The sequence below is a fragment of the Nomascus leucogenys genome, chromosome 5, assembly GCF_006542625.1.
Source record: "Nomascus leucogenys isolate Asia chromosome 5, Asia_NLE_v1, whole genome shotgun sequence".
NCBI lineage: Eukaryota > Metazoa > Chordata > Mammalia > Primates > Hylobatidae > Nomascus > Nomascus leucogenys.
Genome location: NC_044385.1, coordinates 55,457,010 through 55,472,956, shown reverse-complemented (window position 1 = coordinate 55,472,956; position 15,947 = coordinate 55,457,010). Strand labels below are relative to the sequence as shown.

At 43.5% G+C, this 15,947-nt stretch overlaps 1 protein-coding gene across 2 annotated transcripts in view; it reads right to left on the bottom strand.

Moving 5' to 3' along the window:
* Positions 1 to 1,883, bottom strand: part of DSTYK (dual serine/threonine and tyrosine protein kinase) — a 69,167-nt gene extending 67,284 nt beyond the window's left edge. For both annotated transcript variants that reach the window (XM_030813129.1, XM_030813130.1), the window contains exon 1: positions 1,437 to 1,883. In XM_030813129.1, coding sequence (XP_030668989.1) covers positions 1,437 to 1,701 — 265 coding nt within the window. In that variant the 5' untranslated portion in view covers positions 1,702 to 1,883. The remainder of the gene's footprint in view (positions 1 to 1,436) is intronic.
* Positions 1,884 to 15,947: the final 14,064 nt, after the last annotated feature.

Below are 15,947 nucleotides of genomic sequence, written 5' to 3'. Positions count from 1 at the left end.
GGTTCTGAAAGTATTTTAACCTGCATCTTATTCCCCAGTGTCTTTTATTATTACTTTTATTATTATTATTATTATTATTTTTGAGACAGAGTCTTGCTCTGTCACACAGGGTGGAGTGTAGTGGCACAATCTCTGCTCGCTGCAACCTCCGCCTGCTGGTTTCAAGCGATTCTCCTGCCTCAGCCTCCCCAATGGCTGAGATTACAGGTGCCACCCACCACACCTGACTAGTTTTTTATATTTTTGGTAGAGACGGAGTTCCACCATGTTGGCCAGGCTGGTCTCGAATTCCTGATCTCAAGTGATCCGCCCCGCCTCTGCCTCCCAAAGTGCTGGGATTACAGACGTGAGCCACAGCGCCCGGCCTCTTCAGGGTCTTTTCATGTTAAATTAGATTCTTAGGACCCACTTCACACACCTATTAAATCGGAATTTATGAGCTAGAGCATGAAACATGGCATTTTTAATACGCCCCTGGGGTGAGTTTAATACACACTTCAGTTTGAGAATCACTAAATTAAACCCACAGACTTCTTTGCTGTTTTGTCCCCAAGTTATCTATCTACATGGAATGCCAGACCCTTCTCCCTTCCAATCTAAAGTTATTTCCTAATTAGACGCAGTAGTTAACGAATCCTCCAGTTCCCCACCAACAGCAGTTTAAAAGGAAGCAAGACGTTAGGAAAGATTAAAGACTGCACGATTTTAAGTGTTTGGGGGCCTCTGGCACATCCTAGAAAGAATCATGCAAGACGAACAAGAGTAGCTAGTTCTCCACTGGCTCAGGACCAAAATGATCCCTTCCCTCTCTTCTTCACCATAAGCATGAGCAACATCTCTGGCAATTCCCTGGCACCCATCAGATATGATTTCCTCTGGCGACCCCCAACCCTATTTAGAGAATGTCCCCTCTTCACAGCTGCCTCATGATTGGTGTGAACACATTTCACACACATCATCAAACCCACATACCCGACTACAGTCCCATGGCCTCCTCGGACTCCCGGGACTCCCTGCCGCCTCTGATCCATCTCTAAACTGGGGCTCTGACCCACAACTGCGCACCCGCCCGCCCCCAACTCAGAGCAACTTTTCCCACTCCTCGGATTAACTGCTACCCTATCCGAACGCCGGCCCGCCCCAGTTCCGTCAGCGCACACCCCGGTCCCCGGGGTCCTGCTCCGGGAACTCCGGCCCTCGGTTGCCCCTGGCTCCCGGTCCCCCAGCCGGGCCCTCAGCCGGCCCCTTCCTCCCCTCCTCAGGATGCCCTCCCAAGGCATCCCAGATCCGGCCGGTCAAGGCCCGGGGACCCGGCCACACGACACGACTGCCCCTTTCCGCCTGCCTCTTCTCGGGCTTGTTTTGCAGGGTAGGGGTGCGGTCCGCCCTCCGATTTGCCTCTCCTGCCCTCTCTCCCTCCGGGCTGCCCTCCTTACCCGCCTGCAGCCCGGTTTCGGCGACATCGCCTGCAGGGCCGCGCTCGGCCCCGCCGCCGCCCGTGGGGGAGGAGGGACAAGTGTGGTTGTGGGAGCACTTGATGTCGCGGAAGAACTTCTGGGTCTCGCGCAGGTTCTGTCGCAGCCGTCCCAGGTAGCGGCGGTAGCGGCCGAAGCCCCGGCACAGCTCGCGAATCATTCCGCCGCCGCCGCGGCCGGGACCCGAGACGGGCTCGCTGCCCCATGGCACCCCGTCGCCCTCCATCGCCTCTGCCCGCTCTGTCTTTGCGGCTCGGTCCCCGGCCGCTGGCCCAGCCTCCCTCCTCCCCGCCCCCCCCAGTGCCGAAGGGAGGAGGAATCCGCCTCCTGACGCCCCCGCCTGCAGTCAGCCTGGCTCCCAACCTCCGTCACTGCCGTTGCAAACAAACCAAACCGCAGTGCGCCGCTATCGGAACCTTTCTCTCCACCATCCAGAAGCGTGAGGGAAGGATCACTGGAGGACACCCTCGCCGCGGGGTCTCCTGGGACTTGCAGTCCGGGCTGGGACCAAACGCCAAAACCTCAAGGCTGGAGAAGGGGAGGCTGTGGATGGGACTGATCCCTTTTGGAGAAAACCCTCACTCGTTGTTGTGTTTTCGCGCTCTCTTCATTTTGAAAAGTGTTCCCAATCCCTCTGTGAGCGTCCCTGAGGAGAGGGAGGAGCTGCAGAACCTGAGCGCCAGCAGAAGTGGGGGGCCTTACCGAAATCGTAGCGAAAGATGTTAATAGTAGAGAAAAGGAAGGAAACAAGACTGAAGACAGTCATATCTCCATGGCTACCCTAAGTGGCTCTCTAGTGTTTCGGATACCGTAGATACTGGGGAATCGGCTGAAAGTACCCTGGAAATAGAGAAATCGCTTATGTTTGCATTGCGTTCCCCTTTTCTAACTTTCCTTCTCCAGACTTGGAAAGGAAGGGTGTGAAAGGATCAACAAGAGCTGTAAGCTGAACTTCAGTGGGTTCCTGAAGTAGGGAGACCGGGCTGGGTAAGGGGAAGTTGAGGTTTGTAGCCTTCCAAACTATTTCTGATTATCTTAACTTGGCTTCTGCTAATATGGAGGACTTCCATTGACACACACAGTCGCAGACTCCTGGACACAATTACAAAGGGGGCAAAACTTGACATCACCTCTTTTCTGCTTCCTGAATTATCTCTCCCCTCTTCACTAGGCACAGAGCCCACCTGTATCTTTCTTGCTGTAGAAAGACACCGTTTTTTTACCTAGGCCAGACCTCTTTTCTGATACGCTGGATGATGTAGTTCCTTGACTGAAATTAAGAGGAGATTTGAGTTTGGATCTGGACTCTCCCTTTACCTTGCCTTGTGATCTCGGGCAAGACCCCTTTTCATCTTCTATAAAGTAAGGGTTTAGAATGGCAGATCTTTAAGCCCTTTTGGCCTTAAATTTTTGTGAGTCCTTCTTCAGAAATTTTACTTCTCCTAACCTCTCATCGCAGAACACCCATGATGTCGTGATATTTGGATTAATTGTTGTAAAATGTGAAGGCTTTACCTTTCCAGGGGCATTAGCATTTTATAAAAAGGGGTCACTAATTCAAATGAATCTGTATTTGATAAATGTCTGTGAGGGCTGACTGCAAGGAGGGAGCCTCATGCTCCTTCCCATTTACCCACTCCCCCTTCTGCCTTTTACTTGGTCACATATTCTCCATCAGCCATTCTTCTTTTGCAAGATTATATTCCCCATGCAATCCCCAAAAGGTTCAGTAAAACAGAAATGAAAATAAAAAATGGGAATTTTAATACAAAGTTGATACTATTTTTAAAATAGAAGAGCTGTAAGAAAGCAATGTGTAATGATTTGCCACACAAATTTCTAGCACAGGAGATCAGGTAAGAGCACTCAAGCTGGAGTTATCCAGAAAAGGAATCTATCTTGAAGAAGGGGCAAAATTTGGATAGGTGGAAGTAATCAGAGAGGGCATTATTTCAGGTAAATATCACAAAGCCCACCCTTTTAAAAACTATTCCTTAGTACTTTACATTTATTTTCAAAATAAGTAATACACGAATGTGGTATAAAATTCAAATGGTGCAAAGGATATATAAGGAAAAACTAAGTCTTCCTTAGTTTTTCTGTTTACCTCCCAGTCACCTAGTTTCCCTCCCAGGAGGCAACCACTGTTGTAGATATAAATCATATATAAATAGATCGTATATATGTATTTTATATATGTGTGTGTATGCATGTATTTTAAATACAAATGATAGTATACATAATACATATTTGATTATGGCCTTGCAGACTTCTGCACCAAAACATAAAGGTCTGTTTCATTCTTTTTAACTGTGTAACATACTACCACATGGATTGGCATGTTTTATTTAACAAGTGCTCTACTGGCGGAACTTTAGGTTTTTGCAGTCTTTTGATATTACAAACAATACTGCAAGAACTAAGCTTCTATGTACATCATTTTGAATATGTGTAAGTATATCTCATCCCCATTTTTGATCTGTTGAGAAAAGCAATAATTTTTTGCTATTTAAAATCTTAAAAAATGCAAGTGACAATGAGCCCTTCGTAAATCATAATAACTTACCAATTAAAATACGTATTTTCTTCAAATATCTAATTCAAAGGACAAATGGAGAAAATAAAGTTTTGAACGGTAAGAAGAGAGGGTTTAAGTTGGTACAGAAAAGTATTTCCTGGCCAGGCACAGTGGCTTACACCTACAAACCCAGCACTTTGGGAAGCCAAGGCGGGCGGATCACAAGGTCAAGAGTTCGAGACCATCCTGGCCAACGTAATGAAACCCCAGCTCTACTAAAAATACAAAAATTAGCTGGGCGTGGTGACGCATGCCTGTTGTCCCAGCTACTCGGGAGGCTGAGGCAGGAGAATCGCTTGGGCTTGGGAGGCGGAGGTTGCAGTGAGCTGAGATTGCACCACTGTACTCCAGCCTGGCGACAGAGCGAGACTGTCTCAAAAAAACAAAAAACAAACAGAAAAGTATTTCCTGGCCACGGGCAGTGGCTCACGCCTGTAATCCCAACACTTTGGGAGGCCGAGGCAGGCAGATCGCCTGAGGTCGGGGGTTCAAGACCAGCCTGGCCAGCATGGTGAAACCCCATCTCTACTAAAAATATAAAAATTAGCCAGGCGTGGTGGCAGAGACCTGTAATCCCAGCTACTCGGGAAGCTGAGGCAGAACAATCGCTTGAACCCAGGAGGCAGAGGTTGCAGTGAGCCGAGATCATGCCATTGAACTCCAGCCTAGGCAACAGAGCGAGACCCTGTCTCAGAAATGAGCGGTGGCTCATGCCTGTAATCCCAGCACTTTGGGAGGCCAAGGTGGGTGGATCACCTGAGGTCAGTAGTTCGAGACCAGCCTGGCCAACAGGGCAAAACCCTGTCTCTACTAAAAATACAAAAATTAGCTGGATGTGGTATGCAGCTGTACAGGCATGCTCCTGTAGTCCTAGCTACTAGGGATGCTGAGGCAGGAGAATTGCTTGAACCCTGGAGGTGGAGGTTGCAGCGAGCCGAGATCATGACACTGCACTCCGACCGGGGCAACAGAGTCAGACTGTCTCAAAAAAGAAAAGTATTTCCTGAAAGTGTTGAGAGTTAAACAATTAATGAAGATGAACACACAGATCTACTTTTGTTCCCTCCTAGAACACCATTAAAATGACAGTAATGGGATTTTTTAAGGCACAAAGCCAGGATACTGAGAGGAGTTGGTAGCAAAAAAGAAAGTGGAAGATGAAAAGCAAATGGGCAAGTTTTAACTAAGAAACCAGAATCCTAAACCCAAAGTAGTAAAGTTGAGATCCAACCTGATATATATTGAAGAATCCCCTAAGTCTTAGAAACTGGTGACAATAGGTCCCCCCACTGCCTATTGTGGAAGTATAGTTGTTTAAGAGCAGTTAAATCCTGAGGTCACTTCCTTATCTGCAACTTCCACCCCACCCTCCGAAAAACAAGACTGAAGTATTTATTCTCCAGAGAGGGTTAAATAGCTGTCTGCATAAACAGAGAGATAAGTGAATGTATGGATAATGGATACCCTCTTCATTCAATTCCTAGATCTTTGGCTACCAGCTGTTTACCCTCCAAAGATAAAACTTAAAGTGTCTTCATGAAGGAATATGAGCAGCCCAAGAGGAAAGACCCAAGTTACTGACAACAGAACCGAGATTTTTGTCTGGCTGTTTGTTTCACTGCTGTATCTCCAGCACCTAGAATAGTGCCTGTCACTTAGTAGGTACTCGTTAGATATTTGTTGAGTGAATGAGTGTTCACTGTAGATTGATTGATTGATTAAGTAGAGACAGGGTTTTGGGGTTTGCCATGTTGTCCAGACTGATCTCGAACTCCTGGACTCAAGTGATACACACCTGCCTTGGCTTCCCAAAGTACTGGGATTACAGGCGTGAGCCATCATGCCCAGCTGACATTTTTTAACATTCAGGAAATCACAAAAGAGAAAGTAAAAACCACTCATACTTTTACTATCCAGAAAAAAACAGTAGGTTATATTGGTATCCATTAATGTTGTCATTGGAGGAAATGGGATAGGTGAGAAATATTCTTTCTAACTTTACTTTTCTATTACAAGTTCCTCTTGGTTTGATGATTTCTGGAGAGATTCTGAAGCCTTGATCTCTTCCTGTTCATGTAGGTGGAAATCATTTTTTTAGAACACCATAAAACATTAACACTTAATTCTTCCATATGAATTAAGAACACTTTACTAAGAGAAAGTATGACTATTTTCTATTATGCAACATAAGATCAGAATCACAAATCCAAGAATTTTAAAAATCTACAAATTGAAGGAAAAAATAAAACAAAGAATTATATATTATTGAGTTATATTATATTGAAAAATTATATTATATTGAGAAATATAAGTATTTCTTTACTACTTGTTTGCTCATTATCATCTTCTAAAGTTACCAGCAGGTAGATAATATTTAGCTCCAAAAAAAGAAAGGACAAATTATGGAAGAAAAGATGAAAAATACAACCTATTAACCTAATTTTTTTCTATGAATTGGGAAAAGTCACCATTATCAGATTTAACAACCAAACATACTTTCTTGAATCTCAATACTGATGCCCAAGGGAACATGTTTGAGAATCCCTGGTTCTAGACAATCTTGCCCTCTTCCCTGCCTATAGTGTATAATGCTGGCAGTGTTGCAGAACAGTGCTTCTGAAACTTCAGTGTGCACATGAATCATGTGGAGATCTTGTTAAAATGCACTTCTGATTTAGTAAATCTAGGTGGTGCTTGGGATTCTGCATTTATTTTATTATTATTATTAATTTTTTTTTTTTTGAGATGGAGTTTCGCTCTTGTTGCCCAGGCTGGAGTGCAGTGGCACGATCTCGGCTCACTGCAACCTCCGCCTCCTGGGTTCAAGCAATTCTCCTGCCTCAGCCTCCTGAGTAGCTGGGATTACAGACACATGCCACCACGCCCAGCTAATTTTTTGTATTTTTAGTAGAGATGGTGTTTCATCATGTTGGCCAGGCTGGTCTCAGAAACTCCTGACCTCACATGATCCACCCACCTCGACCTCCCAAAGTGCAGGGATTACAAGCGTGAGCCACTGCACCTGACCTATCTTATTTTATTCTATTTATTTTATTTATTTATTTATTTGTGAAGTGGAGTCTTGCCCTCTGTCACCCAGGCTGGAGTGGAATGGCACGATCTCGGCTCACAGCAACCTCCGCCTCCCAGGCTGGAGGTAAGTGAAAGTACTTTGAAATGGAAATTGGCCAGGTGTGGTAGCTCAGGCCTGTAAATCCCAGCACTTTGGGAGCCCAAGGCAGGAGGATTGCTTGACCCCAGGAGTTGGAGACCAGCCTGGGCAACATGGTGAAACTCCATCTCTACAAAAAACTTAAAAATTAGCGAGGTGTGGTGGCACACGCCTGTAGTCCCAGCCACTTGGAAGGCTGAGGTGGGAGGATCACCTGAGCCTGGGGAGGTTGAGGCTGCAGTGAGCCATGATCATGCTGCTGCACTGCAGCCTGGGCAAGAGAGTGAGACCATGTCTCAAAAAAAAAAAAAAAAAAAAAAAAAAAAAAAAAAAAAAAAAACCTGTAAAAATGTAGGGAAAAGCAAGGGAATCAGAGAGAATCTAACCCGAGTTTCCAGTCCTGGCAGTGCTGCTTACTTATTTCATGATCGTAAGCAAATTACTTAGAGCCTCATTCACTTCATCTGTAGAGGAGAACTAATACCCACCTCACAGGGTTGCAAAGATTAAATGACATAATATGTAAAGCAGTTAGCACCTTACCTTGCACACAGACATGCTTAGGAAATGTTTTCTCTCTGTAGTAAGTACTCACATTCAGGATTATGTATTTTTACAAGGAGGATAGCATTTCCAAGAATATTTTGTTTATGAGATTCTCTACATGAAGGTTTATTAACTTGAAGATTAAAAGTATATAAAATTGAACTGCTAAATGCTATTTAATTATACATCAAATATCATTCCAATGCTGAATATTTCATCAGTGCCATGCCTGGCTGTTAGGATGTAGAGCATTGGAGGGAAACAATCAAAGAGAATTTGGTATAACTCTAAACAGAGATCATCTTTGTTTTACTGCCAAGTAGAAGAACAAGGTTTTCCAGAAATGTTTTAGAGTAACTGATCCAAAGCTTTCCAGAAGCCCTGAACATAGTTTTGTCACAATTCATTTTTCATCGGTAAGATAGTAGATCGGCATTGCTTTTCTTTTTCTTTTCTTTTTTGAGACGGAATTTCGCTCTTGTCACCCAGGCTGGAGTGCAATGGCACAATCTTGGCTCACTACGACCTCCGCTTCCTGGGTTGAAGGGATTCTCCTGCCTCAGCCTCCCAAGTAGCTGGGATTACAAGCGCCCACCACCACACCTGGCTAATTTTTTTTTTTTTTTGAGATGGAGTTTTGCTCTTGTTACCCAGGCTGGAGTGCAATGGTGCAATCTCGGCTCACTGCAACCTCTGCCCAGGTTCAAGTGATTCTCCTGCCTCAGCCTCCCGAGTAGCTAGGATTACAGGAATGCACCACCATGCTCAGCTAATTTTGTATTTTTAGTAGAGATGGGGTTTCTCCATGTTGGTCAGGCTGATCTCAAACTCCTGACCTCAGGTGATCCACCCACCTCAGCCTCTCAAAGTGCTGGGATTACAGGCATGAGCCACCGGGCCCGTCCTCATTATTGCTTTTCTAAGTCTAAATGGCTGTGATCCTTTCTCCGCTATGTTATCTGACAGTTCAATGGAACCCATATTTGGTTTATTTCCCTACCTACTTGGAATAACACCTTATAATTGGTTATATTCTTATCTCTGGGCTGATCCTAGGTGGATAAAGATGAATAGATTAACATCTACCAGTACCCTTTTCTATGTCAATGTTATTTATTTATTTATTTATTTATTTATTTATTTATTTATTTATTTTTGAGATGGGGTCTCTCTGTCTGTTGCCCAGGCTGGGGATGAAGTGGCGCAATCTCAGCTGACTGCAGCCTCAACTACACAGGGTCAAGCAGTTCTACCACCTAGGCCTGCTGAGTAGCTGGGACCACCATGCCCGGCTAATTTTTTTTTCATAGAGTCTCACTATGCTGCCCAGGCTTGTCAACATTATCTTGACAGAGGTTTTCTAGAAGATTCTGAAGCCCAATTTCTGAAACATATTCCATCCAGCTTAGTCTGTATCTATCCACATATGCCAAGCCCAATGCCTGAAACAGAGTCTACTCAATATATATTATCTGAAAGAAAATATTTCCTTTCATTCCCCTGCCTGCGCCCTTTCTCATAAATCCAGCCACTTCTCCAGGGAGGTGATTTGATGGAAGTGACGGTTAGGATTCTGAAGCAAAGGTGGAAGGCATTCTGGTCAAGAGAACATTCTCTCTGTCTTGAAAAAAAAAAAAAAAAAAAAAAAAAAGAGAACATTCTCTATTCCTAAATTTCAGAGGAAAGAGAGACCTCCACCTACCGAGCTTCACGTGAGCCTCCAAGTGCTTGTAAGAAAGTTCCCGGCACCTGGTTGAGCCACCATCACATATCTCTGCGTTGACAGGGTCCTACCATTTTCCTAGAGCTGATTTCAGAAGCACCAGTCCAGGCACTTTCCCAAAACAGGGTTTAGGGATCCATTTAGGCAAGTTTCCAGCTTACATGCACAAATTTCTTGCATAGGGAATATGACTAATTTTAAGGATGTGGAGGAATAAAGAGTAAAAAATAGTATTTAAAACATCATAAAAATAAATCCATTTTACATAAGATTTTAACAGTCTCACATTCTAGCATAAAATTTAGGATTCTTAGCACTCCCTCCCATATTTATCCATGACTTACCCAAAATGTATCAATATAGTTTATATCATATTTCTCTTTTTTTTTTTTTTTGAGACGGACTTTCGCTCTGTCGCCCAGGCTGGAGTGCAGTGGCGCAGTCTCGGCTCACTACAAGCTCCGCCTCCCGGGTTCATGCCATTCTCCTGCCTCAGCCTCCTGAGTAGCTGGAACCACAGGCACCCGCCATCACGCCCGGCTAATTTTTTTTTGTATTTTTAGTAGAGGCGGGGTTTCACCATGTTAGCCAGGATGGTCTCGATCTCCTGACCTCGTGATCCGCCCGCCTCGGCCTCCTAAAGTGCTGGGATTACAGGCGTGAGCCACCGCGCCTGGCCCAACATATTTAATTCTTACAACAACTCCCGATAGTTTTATCCTTATTTTACAGGTGAGGAAATTGAGACTAAGGCTAAGTGATTTTTCTAAGTCCATATAGCTAATAACACAGATTTGTTTGACTCCAAAGCCGTAATTCTTCTAGCTCTACACAATTTTGCATTCTAATGCTTTCATTTTATATTACTTAAAGGCAGCTTTTAATGTTTCTATATATTCATCATATTATCCCTCTTAATAGCAGCACAATGTTCCGTTCCATTATATTGTTGTGCCTTGTTCTTCATCCATTCCCTATTCTTGAGACATTTCGGTAGTTTCAGGTTTTTCATTATTATTATTATTTTTGAGATGGAGTCTCACTCTGTTGCCCAGCCTGGAGTGCAAATAGTGTGATCTCAGCTCACTGCAACCTCCACCTTCTGGGTTCAAGCAGTTCTCATGCCTCACCCTCCTGAATAGCTGGGACTACCGGTGCCCGCCACCATGCCCAGCTAATTTTTGTATTTTTTATAGAGACGGGGTTTCATCATGTTGGCCAGGCTGTTCTTGAACTCCTGACCTCAGGTGATCTGCCTGCCTCGGCCTTCCAAAATGTTAGGATTACAGGCGTGAGCCACTGCGCTCGGCCAGGTTTTTCATTATTATAAACAATGCTGCAACAAGCATTTTTTTTGTTGCTCATGTAGCTTGTTTTCTTCTTTTGAATTATTTCCTGGAGATCAGTTCCCAGGAGGCTATTACTGAGTGAAAGAGTATAAACCTCTATATGGTTGTAGCTCTCTGGTACTAAACTGCCCTCTGATAGAACTGCACTGTGTCATTGCCTGTTGAAAGAGAGTAATATCTTCTTTCACCAGCACCCTGTGAGAGATATAAGACAAGCCTGGGTGGTCTCATTAATGAAAGCAGCCTTTTGTCCCTATGTCTGCTTGGGTATGTCCCAGAGCCATATGAGCTGCCTGAAAATGGTTTATGACATAAGGATGCATGGTCCAGAATAGTATCTCACATGGATGGTGTGATTCCCCTTCTCACGAGAGACTTCCTTAAGTGGTCTTTTTGAAGTCACAAGATCAGCAGAAGGTTTTTCAAACAACTGATATTTTCCTCTTAATTCAGAGCAACTCTCCATTCCCATGTTGGAAAAAAGTGTGGTGCCTGTTAGAACTGAAGCCTAAACTTCAGTTAGAATGGCTCATGGTTTACCATTCCAATCTCAGTGTAAAAGGGTTCGGAGGTTTAGGTAGTTTCAGGTTTTTCATTATTATTATTATTATTGTTATTATTTTCGAGATGGAGTTTCACTCTGTTGCCCAGGCTGGAGTGCAAACGGCATGATCTTGGCTCACTGCAACCTCCACCTCCTGGGTTCAGGCGATTCTCCTGCCTGGGTGGGTCCTTCCAGGACACCAAGAAAAGGAAGTCCTGACAGAGCTGAAAAGGTTTGAGGAACTGTCAGGAAGAAATGAAAGTAAGGAAAAGTCATACTAAAATAAGCTCTATTCCAACTGGTGGAAGGTGATATTGAGATTATATATTAATATGGCTCTATCTTAGTTATCTTACATGGCAAGAACATCACTTGAGGCTATTGAAAGGTTTAGATCTAAATTAGATGGTACATTATTAGGAACTCAAATGATAGTTGTTATTATTAGTCTATAAGTAGACTATACATAGACTAGGTTAACAGTACAGTAGGCATTTGGCCGGGCGCGGTGGCTCACGCTTGTAATCCCAGCACTTTGGGAGGCTGAGGCGGGCGGATCACGAGGTCAGGAGATCGAGACCACGGTAAAACCCCGTCTCTACTAAAAATACAAAAAATTAGCCGGGCGTGGTGGCAGGCGCCTGTAGTCCCAGCTACTCGGAGAGGCTGAGGCAGGAGAATGGCGTGAACCCGGGAGGTGGAGCTTGCAGTGAGCCGAGATTGCGCCACTGCACTCCAGCCTGGGTGACAGAGTGAGACTCCATCTCAAAAAAAAAAAAAAAAAAAGGTACAGTAGGTATTATAGAAAAAGTATGGACATTGAAAGGAAGCAGAAGTGGTTTGGCCATCTCTTTCTAGCCAGGTTACCTACGGCAAGTTTTATATCTTCTTTGAGCCTCAGTTTCATTATCTGTAAAATGATACTTAACCTACAAAGTTTTTTGGTTTTGGCCGGGCGCAGTGGCTCACGCCTGTAATCCCAGCACTTTGGGAGGCCAAGGCAGGCAGATCACCTGAGATCGGGAGTTCGAGACCAGCCTGACCAACATGGAGAAACCCTGTCTCTACTAAAAATACAAAATTAGCCAGGCGTGCTGGCATGTGCCTGTAATCCCAGCTACTTGGGAGGCTGAGACAGGAGAACCGCTTGAACCTGGGAGGCAGAGGTTGTGGTGAGCTGAGATTGTGCCATTGCACTCCAGCCTGGGCAACAAGAGCAAAACTCTGTCTCCAAAAAAAAAAAAAAAAAGAAGGTTTACAAATTTGTGTCGGGCCTCATTCAAAGCCGTCCTAGGCTGCATGAGGCCTGTGGGCTGGGGGTTGAACATGCTTGCTTTAGAGTCAGATGGAGCTGAGCACGGATCTTGGACCTATTTGTAAGTGCTGTAACTTCTCTAAGCCTATTTCTCATTTGTAGAGTGGGAATAACACACCTTGTAGGGTTGTTTCAGGAGAGCGTTCACAAGGTTCCTAGCAAAATGTCAAACACCTGTGGATCTCTTTAAATGGTGGACTTTTACTATTACTATTATATCTAAAAGTACCGCATATGATTATAGATAGAACTGCCCACAGATATTTATTTTCAGATGTAAAATAATAAACAATCAATTCTCTCTGAGCAAAGCTGATATTTTCTCTTTCTTTTTAAGGTCTAGAATTTTCAGCTTTAAGTAACAGATTGTCCAGAGGTTTGTATGGATTCCCTATAGAGATGGGAAAGGGCACAAAGCAGCCATTTTACCAGTCCCAGGCTTTCACACATAGTAGTACAATCAGGGTTTAAGTTTATGCTTCACAGTCCTCCTCTGTTCATGGCCATGATTACCATTTTTTCTCTCATTACAGAGGAGAAACCAGAATAAAGAATTTGCATCCTACCTGAAATGAGAAGCAGGAACTTCTGGCTTTTTCATATTACAGATAGGAGATTCACCCACCCCAGGAATGAAACAGACATTGGAATCTCCTGTGTAAGTCTTAGGGATGCTGTGAGAGAAATGATCACAAGGTTAGTAATCTGGGTTTGCTTACTCCTTTAAAACATTGCCAGTTTGGGCCAGGCGCCGTGGCTCATGCCTGTAATCCCAGCACTTTGGGAGGCCGAGGTGGGCGGATCACCTGAGGTCAGGCATTCGAGACCAGCCTGGCCAACATGGAGAAACATTTTTAGTCTCTACTAAAAATGAGTCTGTAAAATATTAGTCAGGCGTGGTGGCAGATGCCTGTAATCCCAGCTACTCGGGAGGGTGAGGCAGGAGAATCGCTTGAACCCAGGAGGCGGAGGTTGCAGTGAGCCAAGATCACGCCACTGCTCTCCAGCCTGGGCGACAGAGCGAGACTCCATTTAAAAAAAAAAAAAAAATTGCCAGTTTGGTATCAGAGATTCTGTGTTTTGAATGAAATAATGCATACAATTTCTGCATAAATATAGTAATGGCAGCTTTATTTCTAAAGGCAAAAAATAGAGAAAATTATGTCAAGGAATAAGGTGGATAGTATGTTAAACCATGATATCATCAGCTGACAGAACATTAAGCAGTCATTTAAAATGTTTACATAAATATATGGAATATGGCTAATAATATATGGAATAATATGGGAAAAGGTAATAATGTTGAAAATGCTGCTGAGTACATTTCAAGTAAAAAATAGGATAAAATTTAGTTTAGGCTAATAAGAGCTTTCTCCAATCAGGAGTGATGTAGAGCCTTCGTGGTCCTCCCTTCCTTTTACAAAAGCCAATAAAAAGCCTGTACTTAGGTGGTGAGATTGTGACAACATCAAAAATCCAGACAATCGGCCGGGCGCGGTGGCTCACGCTTGTAATCCCAGCACTGTGGGAGGCTGAGGCGGGCGGATCACGAGGTCAGGAGATCGAGACCATGGTGAAACCCCGTCTCTACTAAAAATACAAAAAATTAGCCGGGCGTGGTGGCGGGCGCCTGTAGTCCCAGCTACTTGGAGAGGCTGAGGCAGGAGAATGGCGTGAACCCGGGAGGCGGAGCTTGCAGTGAGCCGAGATTGCGTCACTGCACTCCAGCCTGGGCGACACAGCGAGACTCCGTCTCAAAAAAAAAAAAAAAAAAAAAAAAATCCAGACAATCTTCCTAAGGATTATTTGCATAGTTTACTCCTAATCCAACAGAACTCAATTTCTTTTAAGGAGTGCATTGAGTGGAAGTGGTCATCTCCAACAAAAAGGGAAGAGAATTACATTAACAAAGGAGTATGTGCAATGATATTGGTATCAAAATTCAGTGACCAAAATTATTATATCTAGTCCCTCTAGAGAGTACTTTTACCTTTGAATCACTCTAATCAGTATGTTAAATCTTAAAATAGCGCACTGACAACCACTTATCCATTTGATGTTTAAATTTTTTTTAAGTATTGCTATGGAATAGGACATAGAATTGCCTTGGATAATTGGCAAGCTTCTTACTATTGGCAAAAAGAGAAGCCTTTTATTTTTCAGACCTAATTGCTTTTACAAAAAAAAAAGAAAACAAAACAAAACCCTACTCTACACTTTGTTGATCTTGGCACCTTATCCTCTATAATGAAAGCTTCAGCCATTTATCAAACTAAATGAACTGGGTGTTGACAAGAGAGCAGGATTCCATAATTCTGCCCTTTATACTCCTTGTTTATATACTTATTGGTTTAGCAAATTTGATACTACCAGAGTGCTCCCTTTCATTAGTTTAACTGGGATTTCTGTTCACAAAAAGCATTCAGCTTAGTGGGATAATTCTGTCTTTCTCATATGGTATATGGGGGGCTTGGACAAGTTAATTATTTTTGTTTCACTTAGTTTTACTGCACATATACCATGTGTCAAGCATTTTCACATGCATTATCTACCTTCATCCTCACAATAACCAGTGAAGATAAATAGTATTAGCCCTGGTTTACAGATGAGAAAACCAAGGGTGAAAGAGTTTTTAAAGCTCACAAGAAGTAACTGAACTAGAATGCTTACATTAATTTTCTGACACCAAGACCAATGTTCTTCCCACTAAATCATGTTGTTTCCTTGTAATTAACTAGGTGTGCCAAAACAGAATGGAAATGCTACTCCCACATAGAAAATATAATCACTCGCATTGTGTATCTGCAAACTTTTGTCTAATCTTGAATATCAAAACATAATTTGTGCCTATATTTTCCCAAAGAAACGTAGAATGATAGAATAATCTAATGCTGTAAACAAAATTTCAACCAACCAAAGTATTTTCAAGTTCTGATTGTCTTAGGTGCTCAAGAATTTACTGCGGCTAATGAAAATTTGCCATTGGCTTCAAACTGGTGGTTATAGGTCACTCAGGTCTCTACACAGACTTCTCGTCCAAACTTCTTTGGCAGTAGCACACTTATTCATAATATGACACTCAGTGAAAGTCAGAAATTGGTGGGACACATTTGAACTCCCAGAGATAGAAGCATTGGAGTGAAATGTGCAACGCTTTTGAAACTGGATGACATCTGTGGTTATAGCTACGGCCCTCACTCTTTGCTAGGCAATGTCCAAGTGCTTTACATATATTACCCAACAAC